At 39.1% G+C, this 22,184-nt stretch overlaps 1 protein-coding gene across 15 annotated transcripts in view; it reads left to right on the top strand.

Moving 5' to 3' along the window:
* The window catches only part of sff (BRSK family serine/threonine-protein kinase sugar-free frosting), a 58,394-nt gene extending 42,649 nt beyond the window's left edge, over nt 1-15,745 (top strand). For all 15 annotated transcript variants that reach the window (XM_089468823.1, XM_089468825.1, XM_089468820.1 and 12 more), the window contains 3 exons: nt 10,107-10,279; nt 10,345-10,475; nt 10,530-15,745. In XM_089468823.1, coding sequence (XP_089324949.1) covers nt 10,107-10,279; nt 10,345-10,475; nt 10,530-10,614 — 389 coding nt within the window. In that variant the 3' untranslated portion in view covers nt 10,615-15,745. The remainder of the gene's footprint in view (nt 1-10,106; nt 10,280-10,344; nt 10,476-10,529) is intronic.
* The last annotated feature ends 6,439 nt before the right edge of the window (nt 15,746-22,184 follow it).

Genomic DNA, 22,184 nt, shown 5'->3' with positions numbered 1-22,184 from the left:
TTATATTTACGTACTAGTTAACCCGGCGAACTTCGTACCGTCTAACAGTGGCAATGTAACTTTACCACTAAGGCAGTACAAACCGGGCGTTTCATCAGCAAACTTCAATGCGTCACAATGCTGGTAAAGAATGTCCATTGGCCAATGCAAACTAAACGATGCAAGGTGTAGTCAATGGTGTAATCATATCGAAACGTTGCTCGATTCAAATCAATACTTGAACCATTTCTTATTGCCGTTTCACGGGCTGCTTCTCTTTGAGAAGCACGAATTAAGGCCCTTCTTTGCTGCATACTAACGCAGCGCTCTGTTTGGACGATTTCTCGTTGTTCGTCAGATAATTGACTCGCGATATTCCGTTGCCTAATTGCATTGCGGGTCCGATGGGAAAAATTAGATCTTCTAGGACGCGGCATTTTTATACCCTAAACCCATTGAAAATGGAAATCAGGGTATAATGGTTTTGTTAAAAGTATGTAACAGGCAGAAGGAGGCGTGGCAGACCCCACAATGTATATATTTCTTGATCAGGGCGATGAGCTGAGTCGATTTGGCCTTGTCCGTCTGTCTGTCCGTCCGTCCGTCCGTATGTATTAACGCGTCGGTCTCAGAAGATATAAGAGCTAGAGACTAGGTCCGTGTATATCACGCGCATATCAAGTTTTTTTTTTATATCGATAACTACTCCCGATATTTTATTATCGATTAAAAACTTATCAAAAGCTAGTTATTTAATTATATCTCCTACATCTTTGGAGCTAGAGCTTCTAAATTTTATATGTAGACTTATATGTATTTATATAATTTCGATTTTTGTTGTAATTTATCCCCCACCTCTATATCCACCCCCTAACCCACACCTTTTTAAAAGACGTATTTCAAGTATTACAGACCATATAATTACGCCCTGAAAGTTTCATTAAGATTGTACGTCTAGAAATTAAATTATTCAACAATGATTTCTTATAATGTCGTACACACTACAGCGCAGCCCAACCGCAGTCGTTGCTTACTGCGCAGTTAGCAGAGCGCGTTCTAATACGTGCGTGTGTATGTATATGTATATGATTAGAATATCAGCTTAGAGGGTTCAGAGTATCTCCTAGTCGAGCAGTCTCGACTAGAGCCTTCTTAATTGTTTATTAAATGAGTTTTGCATTTTATTTATATTTTTAAATACATCGAAATTGAAATTTTAGCCATACTAAATGGGCATTTTTATTAGTTGGGCTCAGGGTAGTATCTAGTCGAGCACTCTCGACTTACTTGTTATACCATGAACCCATTTTCAATGGGAAATCAGGGTATACATACCGAGGAAAATGAGTGAATGTTGCAGAACTTTGACTCTCATCACGCGTAAAAATTTAACCATACAATCAAATTAACAATTTTTGTGTGTGTTTGTTTATTAGTATGTTCTTAACAAATACAAAAAAGTTGCAAGGTTAAATTGGGAAAATTAAAAAATTAAATTAAAAACAAGTAAAAAAGCTCTAGTCGAGACTGCTCGACTACGAGATCCCCTGAACCCTTGAAGCAATAGATATTTCAATAATTTTTCGCGTCATTCAGCTTACATAAGAAACACGACACGAACTGCGAACTGCGAACTGCGACACACATACACTCACACATGCATACACACACAAACGCACACACAGGCACACATACACACACACGCATACAGACACACATACACACACACATACACACACACATACACAAACACATACACACACAAGCACCCACGCATAAACACGCATGGGCTGCAGTGTGCGCTTACTATGAGAACTTAATTGTTTAATAACTTTTATGGACGTACGATCTTCATGAAACTTTCAGATTATGATTATAACATGAATATACATGTAATTGTTAAAGCACAAGTCTCTAGTATTTGAAATACGCTTTTTACAAAAGTGAGGGTGAGGGGGTGAATTTAGAGGTGGGGGTAAATTTTAACAAAACCGAAATTGTATAAATTGCATATAAGCATACATTAAAATTTGGAGACTCTAGCAATAAAGGTGTAGAAGATATAATTTTATAACTGGGTTTCGATAAGGTTTTTTATCGATAAAAAAAGATCGGGTTGAGTTATCGATTTTTAATGATAAACTTGATATGCGCGCTGTAATTACGGACATTTGAAAACAAATTTGAAGTCTCTAGCTCTTATATCTTCTGAAATCGACGCGTTCATACATACGGACAGACGGACGGACGGACAGACGGACAGACGGACAGACGGACAGACAGACGGACAGGGCCAAATCAACTCAGCTCGTCGCCCTGATCAAGAATATATATACTTTGTGGGGTCTGCCACGCCTCCTTCTGCCTGTTACATACATTTCAACAAAACCATTATACCCTGATTTCCCATTGAAAATGGGTTCAGGGTATAAAAAAACTAAAAACTAAAAAAAAAAAAGTAAGAAAGCTCCAGTCGAGACTGCTCGACTAGGAGATACCCTGAACCCTCCAAGCTGATATTCTAATCCTTCTGCACTTCTTTTATGCACACATACATACACATGCATCCACACGCACGCATAAGCCTGCGCTCTGCTAACTGCGCAGCAAGCAGCGACTGCGCTTGGGCTGCGCTGCAGTGTGGGCAATATTATGAGAATTTATTTGTTAAATAATTTCTTTTGTAGACATACGATCTTAATGAAACTTTTAGAGCGTAATCATATGGTGAATATGTGTGTATATTCCAAAGCCCAAGTCTCTAGTATTTGAAATACGCTTTTTACAAAAGTGATGGTGAGGGGGTGAATTTAAGGGTGGGGGGTAAATTTTAACAAAAACCGAAATTGTATAAATTGCATATAAGCATACATTAAAATTTGGAGACTCTAGCAATAAGGGTGTAGAAGATATAATTTTATAACTGGTTTTCGATAAGGTTTTTTATCGATAAAAAAAGATCGGGATGAGCTATCGATTTTTAATGATAAACTTGATATGCGCGCTGTAATTACGGACATTTTAAAAAAAATTTGAAGTCTCTAGCTCTTATATCTTTGAAATCGACGCGTTCATACATACGGACGGACGGACGGACGGACGGACGGACGGACGGACGGACGGACAGACAGACGGACAGGGCCAAATCGACTCAGCTCGTCGCCCTGATCAAGAATATATATACTTTGTGGGGTCTGCCACGCCTCCTTCTGCCTGTTACATACTTTTAACAAAACCATTATACCCTGATTTCCCATTTTCAATGGGTTCAGGGTATAAAAAACTAAATATTTTTAATATTTGGTACAAAACCCTTATTAGCAATAAGTTTATTGACTCCTTTTGGCATGCTCTCAGCCAAACTTTGAATAATTTCTTTCGGAATTCGACTCTACTCCGCTTCTACTGCGCTCCATCAGCTGTCTATATTCGTTGGAGCTGCATCATACTGTCCCAGCCGACTTTTCACTATTGACCACAGATTTTCAATAGGAGTGAGTCGGGATAGGCTTTTATATGTAGACTCAATATGTATGCAGCGAACATTAGCTTAAAATTCTGCTTTCCAATCCATTCCTAAATAATCTTTACAGTATGTTTTGGATCGCCATCTTGTTGAAGAACCCTTTCTCTTGGGGACACGCACATTTATCAATGAATTTGGGAAGATGGGTTTGAAGAATATTCATATAATCTTTTTCCCGCATTATAACATCTACTCTATGTAGAGGATCAACGTAATACCAAGTGAAGCATCCCCAAACCATACTGCTGCCGCAGCCATGTTTGACGATTTCCTTTACATGATGTCGTTTGAATGCGTTCCCCAGGTCTGCACCAGCAATATTCATTTCCATATGATTGGAAACGGTTGAATTTTAATTCATCTGACCAGACAACTCATTTCCAATCATCATTGCTCCAGTTTTTTGTGACCCCTTGCAAATTTTAAACGCGCCTTCACATTCTTTTCGGACAATGCAGGTTTGTTTTTTAACGAATGATACATATCCGAAGCCACGAATTCTCTTCTAGCAGACCATTTGCTAACATTTTTATTAATTGCTAGAGAAGCACTCTTTGGTGCTAGCAACTTGTTTTTCTTAATTTTCGACATCATTGAGACGAGCATCAGAGCCCGAGAACAGTTTTTTTGCAACGTTTGACTAGAGTTTTCGGAGTCAAATTTCGGCTGATTCCAAGCTTTTCGGCAGTATAATACGCGAAAGCCCTTCCCGGTCAGGCACACACCACTATTTTCAATGTCGACTGAAATTTTCCACATTTTTAAATTATATTTCACCAATTCTTTTAAATTTGTTGCGAAAGAAAATGCGCTTCTAATCGCTTACAAAACATTCACTCATTTTTGCTCGGTACTGTAATGGTTTTGTTAAAAGTATGTAACAGGCAGAAGGAGGCGTGGCAGACCCCACAAAGTATATATATTCTTGATCAAGGTGACGAGCTGAGTCGATTTGCCCTGTCCGTCTGTCCGTATGTTTGAACGCGTCGATCCCAGAAGATATAAGAGCTAGGTCCGCGTATAGCACGCGCATATCGAGCTTTGCTTTAAGTATTGATAACTTGCTCCGTTATTTGTTATCGATTAAAAACATAATCGAAAACCAGTACATAAGTTTTATATCTGCTACATCTTTAAAGCTAGACTCTCCAAATTTTTTTATGTATACTTATATGCATTTTATATAATTTCGATTTTGTCAAATCTACCCCCACCTCTGATTCATCCCTCACCATCACATTTGTAAAAGGCGTATTTCAAATACTAGGGACTTGTGCTTTGGCATATCTATGTTATATTCATAATCTTAAAGTTTCATGAAGATAGTCCATCCACAAGAAAAGTTAATAAACAAATAGGTTCCCATAGTAAGCCAACTCAGCAGCCAATGCGTTTTTGCGTGCGTACGTATGGCTGTATATGTGTGCATATGCAAATATTTATTGAAACATCAGTTGCTCGAAGAGTTCAGGGGATCTCGTAGTCGAGCAGTCTCGACTAGAGCTTTCTTACTTATCAATTACTGGATACAAAACTGTTGTGTGAACATTTTTTTAATTAAGAGTACAGGACGCATTGTCCTTTTCTACTTAAATATAATTATATATTTATAATATGGAAATTGATTTTTTTGAGTTTAACATTCATACAGGGAAAAATGTATAAAAAAACTCCATAAAATAACTTGACTTAAAACTAGAACTTAAATTCAAGTTATTTCTACTATGTATGTAATATAATATTATAATATTAATTTATTATAATATTAATGTGTGGGTAAATGGAACCTGAACATCTATTTATGAAGTTAGAATGCAGCTTCTCTATTCTACTTGATGCTAATTTTACTCCGTAATGGAGTAATACACGGTAGGTTATGAATCATTTTTAGAATCATTCACGAAAGTGAAATGAGTATATTGGTTTTGTGCAATGTCCGTCTTGCTGTCCGTCTGTGAACGCAATCTATTTCGGTGCTATTGAAGCTAGAGACTTGAACTTTGGAACACATTACTGTATATCTCCGATTTATAAAGTGTTAAAATTTTCCCGATCCGCCCACTAGGGGCGTGGCAAATCGGCGGGATTTGAACTCGCACCCAAGCCGAATAGCATGTTCATATCCAAATATCCAAAATAAAGACTCGCCGGCGCTTCTGCCTACAGCACCACCGCGTCGTTTAGAGCAGCAGAAGTTTAAAACTGAAATGACAATTATTAATATGACGCCACATAGCAAAGAAAGCCAGTGTAGCGGCTGGAAATTCAAAAACAATGCAAAGACAATCAATCGCAACGGGATTCTTAGAATATGCTAGCGTACGAATTTATGTGTGCATACATACACACATACAAATGAGCGCGTGTATAAGGCTGGAATGCTTGATGCTATGCGTGCAGACTTATAAATACAATATTTACATATATACATGTGTATGTATTTGCGTATATGAGAACTTTTTAAGAAGAAACAAATTTAAACTTATAAAAATATTCGACTAAGAAAAAGAAAAGTATTAAGTGCCATTCATTCAAGCTTCGCACCTTCCCAATAAAATACATATCTATTTTATAAACAAGTAAGAAAGCTCCTTTCACCGTCTGTCTGTCCGTCCGTCTGTCCGTCCTGTTCGTCCGTCCGTCTGTCCGTATGTTTGAACGCGTTCGATTTCAGAAGTTATAAGAGCTAGAGACTTCAAATTTGTGTAAAATTTCGTATTACAGCGCGGATATTCGAGTTTATCATAAAAATCGATAACTCATCCTGTTCCTTTTTTATCGATAAAAAATCTTATCGAAAATCAGTTATTAAATTAAATCTACTACATCTTTAAAGATAGAGTCTCCAAATTGAAATGTATACTTATATGCATTTTATACAATTTCGGTATTTGATAAAATTCACCCCCCACCCCTATATCACCCCATCCAAACCCAAATTTTTGTAAAAGGCGTATATCAAATACTAGAGACTTGTGCTTTGGCAAATACATGCATATTCATGTTATAATCATAATCTTAAAGTTCCATGAAAATCGTATGTTCACAAAACAAGTTATTAAACAATTAAGTTCTCATAGTAAGCGCACACTGCGCCCATGCGTGTTTATGCTTGTGCATGTAAATGTTTGTGTGTGTGTGTGTGTGTGTGTGCGTGTGGGTGTGTATGTATGTATGTGTGTGTGCGTGCGTGTGTGTGTGTGTGTGTGTGTGTGTGTGTATGTATGTATGTGTGTGTGCGTGTGTGCGTGCGCGTTTCTTGTGTAAGCTGAAAGACGCGAAAAATTATTAAAATAGCTATTACTCCAAGGGTTCAGGGGATCTCGTAGTCGAGCAGAGTCGACTAGAGCTTTCTTACTTGGTATACCCTGAATCCATTAGCCCAATAATCTGTGAAAGATTAAATTACCTCGCCGTGTTTGCAGTTTACCCATGGGTTAAGCTCCGGGATGATATTATGTGTCCACCGCCCCTTAGTTGAGCTGCTGCACCTTCTTTGTCATCCGCCATTGCTCGTGACCTTGGGTGGTCGACGCAGACCTACATACCAAATTTCAGCTTTCTAGCTCTCCAACTAACATGATTTCTGGTATATCGGAAAATGCATTTTCCGATTTGCCACGCCCCCTAGTGGGCGGATCTAGACAATTTTAACACTTTATAAACCGGAGATATACACAAGTATGTGCTCCAAATTTCAAGTCTCTAGCTTCAATAGCGCCGAAATAGACTGCGTTCATACGGACAGATGGACAGACGGACGGAAAACGGACAGCAAGGCGGACATTGCACAAAACCAATATACTCATTTCACTTTCGTGAATGAGTCTAAAATTTGAAATCTCTAGCTCTTATATCTTCTGAAATCGACGCGTACAAGCATATTATTGTCATAAAACAATTAAATGCTCATAGTAAGTAAAAGGCGTATTTAAAGTACTAGAGAGTTGTGCTTTAGGGTCTACATACATTTGAACATTATGAATATGTTTTATTTTATTAAATTATTCAACAAATATGTTCTTATAATGTTGCCCACACTGCATCGCATCCCAAGCGCAGTTAGCAGAGCGCGTTCTAATACGTGCGAGTGTATGTATATATGCCGAAAGGAAGTGCAGAGTGATTAAAGGGTTAATTGTATCTCCTAGTCGAGCAGTCTCGACTAGAGTCTTCTTACTTGTTATACCCTGAACCCATTTTCAATGGGAAATCAGGGTATAATTTGTTAAATGTATCTAACAGGCAGAAGGAGGCGCGGCAGACCCCATAAAATAAATATGTATATTCTTGATCAGGGCGACAAGCTGAGTTGATTAAGCCCTGTCCGTCTGTCCGTATGTTTGAATTCGTGGATCTCAGAAGATATAAGAGCTAGAGACTTTTTTTTTCCTAGGTCCGTGTATAACACGCGCATATCGAGTTTTGCTTTAAATATCGATAACTTGCCCCGTCATTTTGTTATCGATTAAAAACATTATCGAAAACCAGTAATAAATTTATATCTCTTACAAATAGTTTGTCTTTTTGTCAAAATTTACCCCCCACACCAAATTCACCCCCTCACCCTCACATTTGACTTGTGCTTTGGCAAATACATACATATCCATGCTATGAATCATAATTTGAAAGTTTCATGAAGAAACTACATCCACAAGAAAAGTTATTGAACAATTAAGTTCCGTGCATATCTGTGTGTGTGTGTGTGTGTGTGTGTGCGTATGCGTGTGTGTTTATGTGTGTGTATATGCCTGTGTGTGTGTGTGTTTTTTTTTTATATTCGTTTATTGACAATCTTTATAATACAAGTTGCAAGTTGCGCGGTGGCTAGGATAGTGCGCTCTAATGGAGCGGCCCACTGCTTCTTCCAGGCAATTCCTCTCCTCTAGGAAGCGTCCACACTCGAATAAGACGTAGTTGGCGTCTTCTCTACCAGATTTCGACCGCACCAAGAGCATTCGTCGATTTTTTCGTGGCCAAGCGCTTTAAGTAGCTCCAAAGGCAGCAATGTCCCGAAAGAATATGTGAAAGATAAAAATTAGCCTCGCCGTGTTTGCGGTTTACTCAAGCTCTGGGATGAGAGTATGTGTCCACCATTCTTTAGTTGAGCTGCTTCACCTTCTTTGCTATCGTGCAATGCTGTTCGCTCTGATATCGTTACGTCGTAGAGGCTCATGTGCATTCCGTTCCACGGCTTCGGCGACTAAATCCTCAAAGGCAACATTCCGACTATGACGAGCGCGTCGTCAGGGACTGTTCTGAACGCGCAGCAGACTCTGATTCCGCTCAGTCTGTAGATCGCGCGAATGCCCCGGCTGTAGCTCGGCGTTGCTGTTTTGGTGCCCGCGTGTTAAGCATAATTCTTGAGAGAGATCTACAAGAATCAGCTGCCTTTTTATGCACATATTCTAAGTGCTCGCGGAAAGTTAATATTGTGTCTAACATGACGCCAAGATACTTAATCGCCTTCTTTGACGCAATGGTGACGTTGCCTATATTTATATTGGCAGCTTCCACTCTTTTGCGACTGCAGACTAAGACGATTTCCGTTTTGTGTGCCGCTAGCTCAAGCCCAGCTTCTGTCAACCAGTTTCGTATCCGATTGATACTTTCGCTGCACATATACTCTGAATCCCTAAACTCTATTCTGGATGTTTGTGTCCCTCCCCGCCGTATTCGCCAGTTTCAAATAAGCCACCTTGGCTTACCAAAACTCTTTCGAACTTGAGAAACATTAAAACTAAATGTTTTAAAAATTACAAAAAGTCTGGTTCAAGTATTGACTGGTCCAAAATATTCCATTGCCAAGTCAAACTTCAATCTTTTAAATTCTAGCTATTATGAGAATTATCTTACACGTTGCAAACGTCAGTTTACTCGAGATCCCAAACAATTTTTCTCATTTGTAAACTCGAAGCGTAAATCTTCTGGTTTGCCGTCCTCATTTGTCATTGGAGGTGAAAAAACTTGCAATGATCAGGATTCCTCTAATCTATTTGCTCATTTTTTCAATACACTTATTCTTCTGCTGATCTCCACAGCAACTCATATCCATATTCACTTCCTGAATATGGATCTATAAATACCCCCAAATTTGCTGCATCCTCTCTGGCTGCTGCCATTAGGACATTGAAATCATCTTTCTCTCCTGGTGCTGATAATATTCCTAGTTGTGTGATTAAAGAGTGCAGTGTTTCTCTTCAGTCACAATTACTAAAATTGTTTAACTTGTCCTTGGATACTTCTGTGTTCCCTTTAATTTGGAAAGAATCTTTCATCATTCCCTTATATAAACAAGTAAGAAAGCTCCAGTCGAGACTGCTCGACTACGAGATACCCTGAACCCTCCAAGCTGATATTCTAATCATTCTGCACTTCTTTTATGCACACATACATACACATGCATCCACACGCACGCATAAGCCTGCGCTCATTATACCCTGATTTCCCATTGAAAATGGGTTCAGTGTATAAAAATGTATGAGATGTAATTTGGTTGATACGGTTTATTTAATTTCTTTTATATTATAATTTCTCATTTTCAATGGGGTTAGAGCATAAAATCACGTCGAACAGAATATTCACTCCAGCTTTCATATAGGTAACATACGGCGCTTTCGACGTATTTGCGAACATATACAATCCCAGGTCTGCTCAAAACGTTTTCCGGGCCCAAACAGTCCACCAACAGTAGCTTCAGTCACGCAAGCAGTCTCAGAAAGCTCATCATGTGGGTCCGTGTCGAGCGAACGGTTGTCCTATAAGCGGCAGGTGGTAAGCTTATTTTTAAAAAGGATATCAAAACAGTAACAGTCATATTTATAAATTATTTATTGCAGATTGAAAATGACATGGAAAACGATTCCATATTTTCATACAAATCTGGAAGTGGACGCCGGGCATCCACGACGAATAATAACAATCCCAATCAAGTGGATATAACAGGCAGTCCCATTGCAGTTCGATCAAAGTAAAAAGTTGAAAATTTTGAAAGAACAAATCAAGTATCATTGATTTTCCACAGTTCTGAAACAGCTGAGCATGACCGCGACCGTAAAATGCAGACTAATCAACAGCCAACAACGATGTCCGGTAGTGCAATTGCATGAGAATTATTTCTCTGATTTAGTTTTTTGTTTACAAATGATCATTTTTATTTATTCTTACTTCAATTATAATTTAATATTTAGTTTTGATTTGTGAATTTAGCAATAATATCAAGCGACTAAAAATGTAATTATATAAAAATAATTAATTAAATAGATTATGTTAATTTATTATATTATTATTAAAATGTTTTATGTAAGGTATATTTATTTATTATAAAGACAAATATAACAAAGAATACAAATTATTATCAGAAAATATTGAAAATGTTACCAACTGCTAATTAATAAGCCCGGCGTAAGTCCCAATGTTAAACTATAGAATAATTTAGTATAGAAATGCTATCAAATTTGATATTAGTTATGCAAATTTAATACTTCTTAAAAAAGCCTAACATTTTTTAGAATATACAAAAAAGCAAATGCATTGTAAACGCTGCTCTTATATGATATGCTTGAAATAATTTAGTATATACATATATGATCGATTATAAGAATATATCTGTATATGTATACATAAATATTGAATATATATATACACTCATGATGAAAATAATACACCCCTTAAAATTAAACTTTTTCGAGTTTAGTTTAGCAAAACATTTTTATACCCTGAACCCATATTCAATGAGAAACCAATGGGTATAATGGTTTTGTTGAAATGTATGTAACAGGCAGAAGGCGTGGCAGACCCCACAAAGTATACATATATATTCTTGATCATGCATTTCCCGATATGCCAGAAATCATATTAGTTGAAGAGCTAGAATGCTGAAATTTGGAATGTAGATCCGCGTCGACCACCCAAGATCACGAGCTATGGCGGATATATCTACGCCCATTGGGGGCGTGGCAAATCGGATAAAACTGTATCTCCAAGAGTTTTACAGCTAGAGCGGTGAAATTTTGCACGTCAGCTAATGTTATGATTCTATAAAGTCTAATGATAAAATTAGATGTCTAAGCCCATTAGAGGCGTGGCAAATCGGACCTGAAGATATAGTGATTTTTTATATTCTGCTATATTTTGGACACTATTGATGCCAGAGACCTCAAATTTTGCATATATATATACTCGGGCTGATCACCCAAGACCAAAAAGTTTTGTCGGATATATGTCCGCCCACAGGAAGCGTGGCAAACCGCAAAAGTTGATATCTCCTAAAATATAATAGCTAGAAGCTTCAAATTTAGATAGTTAAGTTACCTCCTCTATCGATTACCCAAAAATAATTTTTACGCCTCTTTAGAGGCGTGGCATATCGAAAAATACCCTATAACTTTCACATTTTTTGAGAGTAAGCACTCAAACTTTGCAGTTACGGTACCGTTATCACGCTCTAAGAACTGGCCAAAAATGAGGTGTCTACGCCCAGTAGGGGCGTGGCAAATCGGAATAAACTGCGTTTTCTACAGTATTAGAGCGAAACTTAACTACTAAATTGCTGATGGGATGTGAATGAGTATTCCGCAGTCGGTAACGCCCGACTGCAACGTTCTTACTAGGTCCGTGTATAGCACGCGCCTATCGAGTTTTGCTTTAAATATCCATAACTTGCTCCGTTATTTGGTGATCGATTAAAAACATTATCGAAACCAGTAATAAACTTATATCTGCTACATCTTTAAAGCTAGACTCTGCAAATTTTTTATGTTTTTGTTAAAATTTACCTCCCACCCCTAATTCACCCCCTCACCATCACATTTGTAAAAAGCGTATTTCAAATACTAGGGACTTGTGCTTTAGCAAATACATGCATATCTATGTTATATTCATAATCTGAAACTTTCATGAAGATATTCCATCCACAAGAAAAGTTATTAAACAATTAACTTCCCATAGTAAGCTAACAGTGCAGCCAATGCGTTTATGCGTGCGTACGTATGGCTGTGTATGTGTGCATATGGAAATACACTTGCTCGCAGAACTCTGCGTACACTTGCAAACAAACCTCTATTTTTAAGTTTACATGTATATTGTATTTAATATAGAAGAATTAAGGCAATACTTCTTTTTGTATAACAATTTTCATTTATTTATTAACATAATTATGTTTTAATTTTATTATTAAAACTAAACCTAATATTTAAAAAAAATTATAAACAAAACATATTACCAAAAAATTACACCTCAAAAGTCTGCGTACATTTTAAGTTTGCTGCGTACAGCGCTGGAATTCACGATCACCGTTAGTTTTTGCATGTTTCTTTAATTCCTCTTCGCGGATTTGCGTAATTTGCTATCACTTTGAAAAGAAATTTGGCACGCGTTTCATCATGGAGCAAAAAGGGAAAGAAATATCGATAGAAGTTCGTAAGCTTATATTAAAATATAGGTTAGAAGGCAAATCCTACCGAGAAATCGGTCTATTGGTACGCAGAACTCATTCTTCGTGCCAAAGAGTCTACGACAATTATGTCTCATCGGGCTCTATATTGTCAAAGCCTCGTTCAGGCCGCCCACCCTTGCTCACGGAACGAGAGAAAAACGTATTGTCTAATTGGTACCTCAAAATCCAATAATATCTGGTCACCAAGGACGTCTGGAAGTTGCAGACCGTTTCTCCATAACTGTTTCTGAGGAAACCGTTCGACGCACTTGGAAAAAAGCGGGCTATCATGGCCGCGTTGCACGTAGGAAGCCACATGTATCAGAGGTGAACACGAAAAAGCGTATGGACTTCGCCAATGAGCACATTTCCAAGCCTTCTAGATTCTGGAAAAGGGTAATTTTCTCAGATGGAGCAAGTTTTGCCTATTTGGCATAAAAGGAAAGAAAATAGTATGGAGAAAAAGCGGAACAGCCATGGATAAGGAAAATTGATTACCTACAGTAAAGCATGATGGAGGTGGTGTAATGGTGTGGGGATGTATGGCGGCCAGTGGCGTGGGAAATCTCTCTTTTATAGAATCAACAATGGACCATAAGGATTATATAAAAGTTCTTAGTGAGAATCTGCATCAGAGTGCCCAGAAATTGCAGCTGGAGGGCGAATTTAGCTTCCAACATGATCCGAAGCATACACCCCACAATGTAAAGCTCTGGCTACTTTACAATGTAAAAAGCATACTCCGAACGCCTCCCTAGTCCCCAGACCTCAATCCTATTGAGCATCTATGGGACTTACTCGAGCGTAGGATTCGGCAGCACACCACAAGGTCTAACATGCTGAAGGAGGTCATGATGGAAGAATGGGGCAAAATACCTGCAGAGGACACTAAAAGCTGGTTGAGTCAATGCCTCGCTGTCTGGCTGAGGTGTTAAACGAAAAAGGTGTCCTACAAGATACTAACAATTAACAAATTCCAGCGCTGTATGCAGCAAACTTAAACTGCAGACTTCTGAGGTGTCATTTTTTGGTAATGTGTTTTGTTTATAATTTTTTTTAATATTAGGTCTAGTTTTAATAATAAAATTAAAACGTAATTATGTTTTGAGGTGTCATTTTTTGGTAATGTGTTTTGTTTATAATTTTTTTTTAATATTAGGTTTAGTTTTAATAATAAAATTAAAACATAATTATGTTAATAAATAATGAAAATTGTTATACAAAAAAAGTATTGCCTTAATTCTTCTATATTAAATACAATATACATGTAAACTTAAAATTAGGGGTTTGTTTGCAAATGTACGCAGAGTTCAGCGAGCAAGTGTAATTATTGAAATACCAGTTGCTCGAAGGGTTCAGGGGACCTCGTAGTCGAGCAGTCTCGACTAGAGCTTTCTTACTTGTTTTGCATTTAGTTTACCGGTTCCTCGTTCTACGAACTGGCGAAAAATGAGGAGTTTACGGCCACTAGGGGCGTGGCAATCGGCATTTATAGTGCCCGAATTGCGGTATTTATATGCGTCAGCCATCATATTATGTATTTGTATATATGTATAAATAAGCTTAATAGGCACTGGTAACACGGGAGGAAACATTTTTATAAAATTAATAAAATATTAAAAAGCTAAAATAACAAAAATTTGCAATTTACAAAAAAGACTTTTCCGCGGGATTTGAACTCGCACCCAAGCCAAATAGCATGTTTGTCAAAATAGCTAAAATAAAGATCGCCGGCGCTTCTGCCTACAGCACCACCGCATCGTTTCGAACAACAATAATTAAAACGAAATCACATTATAGTTATGACGCCACATAGCAAAGAAAAGCCAGTGTAGTGGCTGGAAATTCAAAAACAATGCAAAGAAAAATCAATCGCAACGAGATTCTTAGAATATGCTAAAGTACGCATTTATGTGTACATACATACACACATCCAAATGAGGCTGGAATGCTTGATGCTATGCGTGCAGACTTACATAAATATATACATATGTACATATGTATGTATTTGCGTATACATATGTATGTACTTGAGGGTTAATTAAGAAGCAACAAATTTAAACTTATAAAATTATTCGACTAAAAAAAAAGAAAAATATTAACTGCCATTCATTTAAGCTCGCTCGAAGAGGCTTCGAACCTCCCCTACTCTAGCATAATTTGGGTCGCCCTTAGCACACGCGCCATTGTTTTACTTGATAAGGCAGTTGCTAAAATAGAATAGCGTAATAAGAGAGCGGCATTAGACAAAACTCAAAGGCACGCTTCTGTCTGTACGCATAGAATAGACGATGAGTGCACATGTATAGCAAAATCGTGCTGATCTGCTGCTAGCTTGAAGCCGGTATCCAATATATGGATATAAATACATATGTAATAAAAAACAAAATTATATAAATAATATAATTAATTTGAAGATCCCAGCTGCAATGATGCAATGATGATAGCAATAGCTATCAATTATTTTCCAATTTTAATGGGAGTGTTGGGCTCAGCAATCATCGCTTCATTGTAATTAAGAGCGGCAGTTCATAAAATATGTTATCATTTAAGAGAATTTGTAACGGAGATCACGCTCTCCCTTTTGCGTTGTCTCTTTCACCCACGCACCGGCTCAGCTTAATCCGCCGGCTCGCGTACATTGTAGTTAGTATGCAGTTAACTCTTGTTTAGAGCAGATGCAGTGTTAGATTGACTATTACAAACATAGTAGCGGACAGCACGACAGCCTAGTCGCTTGCTCGCGTCTATCACATAAACTCTGTAAACTCTTATAATCTCTAATAAACTAATCATTAAGTAAATTCAATCGTTTAATAATTTAAAGCTATTCGAAAAATCTCAATAGCTCAACATTTGGTGACCCCGACGTGATTCTCTTTCGTTTCTTTCTACATATTTGCATATATATACATATATATTGACAGCATCACATACATACATACACCCGTGAACATAAGCAGTGTATATAGCGATTAGTTTCGTGCCGTTACTTTGCCAATTCGCCAGACACTCTTTCGTTCGGTCTACAATACACTGGCGCCCGTAAAAGTAGTACACATGCGAAAACTTCTGCAAATGACAATCTAATAAAGAATCAGCTAATTTCTGAACTAGGTCTATGGTTAGTGACTGCGTGTTCTGTAGCTTCAATCTATAAGTGATTAAGTTTGCATAAGCACAAGCGCAGTACGTACAGTTGCAATTTTTGTAATGATCTTGAGCACACAATCTACAAATGCCCAAGATTCGCAAACTTGTCTCCTAGTCTTCGCCTGAATGAGGTCCAAAAGGCTGGCTTATGTTTGAATTGTCTCAAGGGAGGTCATCAGTCGCAACAATGTGGCTCGTGCAGTTGTCGGGTCTGTGAAGTCAAGCATCATACGCTTCTTCATCTCGGCCACTCCAGCACATCGCAGGCAGCAATTCCGCCCCATCAACAATCTTCAACATCAAGAGTACAGACCATCCCTCAGCCCTCAGCACCAGCCACTACTCTCTTATCCAAGGATCGGCACAGCGATGTTGTGCTCCTGGCTACCGCAGTGGTTCTGGCTTGTTCCTTGTCGTGCACTTTTAGATTCAGGCTATCAACTACATCTCATTACAGCCAGATTTGCAAATCTCCTACAACTTAAGAGAACAAAATCGGTTGCATCTGTATGCGGCGTAGGCGACTCCAATGTTGCCATGGATGGCAGCAGCATTTGCCTCACTCTTCAAGCTCATGCATCTGATTATACAACTAGCATAACGGCTATGTTAGCTACAAATATAACTGGCAGGTAGCCCAGTTCTAATGTGAATACGAGCAATTGGAGCATACCGCAAAATATAGTGCTGGCAGATCCAGCTGTCCATAGGCCGCAACGAGTAGACCTGCTTATCGGAGCTAGCCTGTTTTATGATTTGCTCTGTGTGGGACAAATCAAGTTGATCTTTGGATCCGATTACAGACTCCTGTGCTGATATCAAGTTGGACAGTCTCGTTCGTCGCTTTTGGGAAGTTGAGCGCTGCAGCGATTCCATTGTAGAGTTTAGCAAGGAAGACTCAGACTGCGAAGCGCATTTTGCGAGGCATTACAATCGATTGGCTAGTGGCCAATATACAGTACGCCTGCCTGTTAAGCTTAGTTGCGAGCTTCTTGGAGATTCTTATGAGCAAGCGCGACATCGGTTTCTCAATTTGGAGAAGAAATTGAGTCGTTTGCCGCATATAAAGTCTCAATACTCAGCATTTCTGAAAGAGTATCTTGAACTTGGTCACATGTCACGAGTTCCTCTTAATTCATTCCATCTATGCAGATATTTTCTTCCTCATCACTGCGTTCTGAAGGATGATAGCACAAATACCAAGCTTCGCGTCGTCTTTGATGGATCTGCATCTACAACAACTGGGCATTCGTTGAATGACATTCTAATGTCAGGTCCATTTATGGAGGAGCTCGCCAGATGATGAGTTGGAAGTTTTCAGGCTTGATACGGTAACATATGGAACAAAACCAGCGTAATTTTTGTCTGTGCGCGCCATGCATCAGCTTGCCGTAGATGAAAGGAACGCATTCTCAGTCGGGTCCGACGTACTGCTTCGCGATTTCTATGTTGATGATTTGATTAGGGGAGGAAATTCAGTGGAAGAAGCAAGACTTGTTATGCAAGAGACAGCTGGAATCTTGGCATGTGGGAAGTTTAAATTGAGGAAGTGGTGTTCCAGAAATCCCATGGTACTGGACGGCGTAACGGACTGCGACAAGGAATCGCTCATTAGGTTCAATGATGGCAGCGACATTACAAAGACACTTGGCCTTGCATGGGATCCGGCATCTGATCAACTTCTTTTCTCATATCTAGCCCTGAATTCAGCCTCTAAGCCCTCCAGGCGCTCTGTTCTCTCGTCTATTCTCCCCTCGGCCTGGTCGGCCCAGTAATAACGAAGGCTAAAATTTTCTTGCAACAACTCTGGAGACGTAAACTTGATTGGGACGAGAGTCTCCCGTCTGCATGTCACACTGCATGGCTAGACATTTGCAGCAACTTTGGCAATGGTCTTAGTAGTGCATTTCCCAGGCTATCATTAATACCAGGATCGAAGGTTGAGGTCCATGGATTCTGCGATGCCAGCATCGAGGCATACGGAGCTTGCATTTATATTGTATCCAGAGGTCAGCATACTATCAGCAGGTTACTTTGCTCTAAGTCTCGAGTTGCGCCTCTAAAAACGCTCACGGTTCCCAAGCTGGAACTATGCGGGGCAGAGTTGCTTGCGCGTCTAATGAATGAAGTGGCTCGCTTAGGCATTTTCGCAGGCGAGTTTCATTGCTGGTCTGACTCTACTGTTGCGCTTTCTTGGATCAATGACGAGCCCGGACGATTTAACGTTTTTGTTTCAAATCGCATCGCCACGATACAAGATCTCACATTAGCAATGGAATGGCACTATATACCTACAACACTGAATCCCGCGGATATATTATCTCGGGGTGCATTGCCCTCGGATTTAAATGCATCATTAAATTGGTTCAACGGTCCACGTTTCCTCTGTAAGCCCAGATCTCAGTGGCCAGTCTCAGCACTTCCAGAAATAACTTCAATTGAGCGTCGAAGAACTGTGCTTCTTGTAAAGGACGCAGTCCATGATGTCTCTATGGACTGCAAGTTTGTGAATTCTTTCGGCCGCTTGCAGCGTACGTTTGCATACGTATAGGGACACGAAAAAAGTATCGATATTTTCGGTATCGGATACATTGGGGCGATGATACCGATACTTTTTACTCGATGTTTTGGTTTCGATATTTTTACTTATCAAGTATCTCTAGAGCCATATCGAGTAAAGAAAAATACGCGGGATCAAGTCAAGCTCGCCAGCCAATTTGCGCGTAATTTGAGACTCCGCTAGTTGAATCATTAAAAAAAGTTAAAACAGTGAATTATTATCGAAGTCAATTTGATTTATAGTTAAAGTAAGTAATAAAGCAATTACTCTATGCAGTTTATTGAAATATATGTCTTTAAAAGAATGCCACCAAGCCGCAGCAGTGTTTGGCAGTATTTCACCAGAATGCGCAACGACGAGGTGAAGTGCAAAATTTGCTTCAAAACTCTTAAATCATCAGGAAACACCTCAAACATGCAAAAGCATATAAAGAGTCACCCCGAAGTGAGGTAAGTAAATATTGTCAAAAATATATATTTAAATTTATAAAATTATGTTATGCTCCATGTATTTTAGTGCAAAAGAAACTGAAAAAAAACAATCAACTTTTACAAGAGATCTTGATCTAATAAGTTCATCAAGTCATGAAACTGTCTTGGGAATTCCCGCAACGTCCGTGCCCTCTGAGCGCCTTTTCTCCAAAGCTGGAAGTACCATAACCAAAACTCGCAGCCGACTGTCACCCAAAAGGCTTGACAAACTTCTTTTTTTAGGCGATTGTGTACAGGAGGAATATATAACTTAACATAACTTCATTGTACTATGTAATAATTGAAAATTTACTTGTAACTTTTACTTTTTAATTTAAAAAAAAACATGAAATATATCCTAGATTTAATAAACATTTCATCCAAATATAAATACCCGATACCTTGCAACATCGATGCTTTTGATTTGATATTTTTATAAGTACGATGCTCTTCTTTTGATGCTTCTTATGAGTACATGATCGATACTTTGCATTCGATATCGTGTCCCTACATACGTATCAAAGTTTATTAAAAAAAAGTCATGGTCTAGAAGTAACCCTAGCAGACATCCGGAACGGCACGCATATACTGTTAAGAATGATTCAACGAACACATCTCTCAGACGACATAAATGCTCTTCAAAATAAAGGAATGGTTCCGTCATCCAGCAGTCTAGCCTCGCTGACACCGTTTCTTGATGAAATTGGACTGCTACGTGTCGATGGTCGTCTCAAAAACTCAACTTTAAAGTTCATCCAGTAACTAGAGGCATCATAATGCATTTCCATCAGCGAAACTTGCACGCTGGTCCCCGAGCAGTGCTAGCGCTGGTTTGTTCCCAATATTGGCCAATTGGAGGTAGAAAAACTGTAGCCAGTGTAATTCAGAGATGCGTAATTTGCTTTCGTGCAAGGCCTCGACTCGTTGAACACATAATGCCAGATCTACCAAGGGATCGAGTCGACGGCTATCGGGTCTTTGGAGTGACTGGAGTCGACCCTTCTTTTACAAGCCTGAGTCACGAAACAAGGCGCCTGTGAAATGCTACGTTTGTGTGTTTATTTGTTTTGCTACGAAGGCTATTTGGTTGGAGTTAGTCAAGGATTTAACTACCGGGGCATTTTTGCATGCACTTCAACGTTTCATATGCACCAGAGGAAAGCCAAGTCAAATCTGGTCGGATAACGCCACAAACATTCTTGGTGCACGCAACCAGCTTCAGGAGTTGAAGCGTCTATTTCTGTCAGACACCCACCAGAAGGTGGGTGACACCCACCAGAAGGATTTCTGTTTGGCAGACTCAATCGAATGGCATTTCATCCCTCCACGATCGCCTCACTTTGGTGGCTTGTGGGAGGCTGCAGTGAAGACAGCGAAGCATCATTTTTACCGATGTGTTGGGTCCTCCGTCCTAGCTTACGATGAGCTTCGCACACTGGTTTGCAACATCGCTGCTGTCGTTAATTCACGCCCTTTAGTTTCGATTTCAGAGCACCCATCAGACATAGACGTGTTGACTCCTGCGCATTTCCTCAACGGTGGCGCTCCTTCGTCCTTCAGTGAGCCAAACCTGACAGGGCTTAATTTTAATCGTTTGGATGCTTGGCAGCGCGTAAGCTATCTCCAGCAGGTGTTCTGGACTCGTTGGCGGGACGAATATCTCAACTTGTTACAGCAGCGAGCGAAATGGAGAACCTCCAAACCTGGCTTGGCTGTTGGCAACATAGTTCTTGTGAAGGATGAGAATCTACCTTCACTTAAGTGGCCACTAGCCAGAATAATCGAACTTATCCCTGGAAGTGATGGCGTTGCACGGGTAGCCCTACTAAAAACTGAAGCTGGCGAGATTAGAAGAGCTACAAATAAGCTGTGCTTGCTGCCCCTTAAGGATTCTGTTGAAGACTAAGTCTTCAACGGGGGGAGGATATTGGGCTCAGCAATCATCGCTTCATTGTAATTAAGAGCGGCAGTTCATAGAATATGTTATCATTTAAGAGAATTTGTAACGGAGATCACGCTCTCCCTTTTGCGTTGTCTCTTTCACCCACGCACCGGCTCAGCTTAATCCGCCGGCTCGCGTACATTGTAGTTAGTATGCAGTTAACTCTTGTTTAGAGCAGATGCAGTGTTAGATTGACTATTACAAACATAGTAGCGGACAGCACGACAGCCTAGTCGCTTGCTCGCGTCTATCACATAAACTCTGTAAACTCTTATAATCTCTAATAAACTAATCATTAAGTAAATTCAATCGTTTAATAATTTAAAGCTATTCGAAAAATCTCGATAGCTCAACAGGGAGCCTTCCCTGTTTTTTCTTGCGCACTAGACTTGAAAATTGCACTATACACTCTGGTTGACAGCGTTTGGGCTGTGATTGAGTATTCTGCAACCGGCATCGCCCGACTGCAACGTTCTTACTTGTTTTTTGTCTAGCGAGGATCAAATTCTTTAACTTTAGAGAGTCTTACATGTTTGGATAGTCATTTCAAATGTTGGTTCCTACGCTAAATAGGATAATACACCACTTTGTATACCCTGGACCCATTTTCAATGGGAAATCGGTGTATAATGGTTTTGTTGAAATGTGTGTAAAAGGCAGATGGAGGCGTGGCAGACCCCACAAAGTATATATATTCAGGGCGACGAGCTGAGTTGATTTAGCCCTGTCCGTCTGTCTGTCTGTCCGTATGTTTGAACGCGTCGATTTCAGAAGATAAAAGAGCTAGAGACTTGAATTTTTTTTTAAGTGACCGTATATACAGGCGCATGTCGAGCTTCCTTTTAAAATTCGATAAATCATCCCGTTATGGTTTTATCGAATTAAAACATTAAAGTTCAACTCAGATGCAAGTATAGCTAATTGTGAATGATTTTTCTTTTTTTTTTTTTATTAGTCAATTTTGCAATATGATATGTAAATCATATGTCGAAATTTTCATTAAATTCCGTTAACAAACGCACGTGCAACATCTACAACAGTTTCGTATACGTGTGCACACACACATTCAAACTTCTTCTAGAACATTCTTAGAACCAGATCAGCCAACGCAGCTTCCA

Source organism: Drosophila arizonae, chromosome 4 (assembly GCF_054131065.1).
Source record: "Drosophila arizonae isolate 15081-1271.41 chromosome 4, UAZ_ARI_1.0, whole genome shotgun sequence".
Lineage (NCBI taxonomy): Eukaryota > Metazoa > Arthropoda > Insecta > Diptera > Drosophilidae > Drosophila > Drosophila arizonae.
The sequence above is the reverse complement of the archived record's forward strand: the minus strand, read 5'-3'. Positions and strand labels throughout refer to the sequence as shown.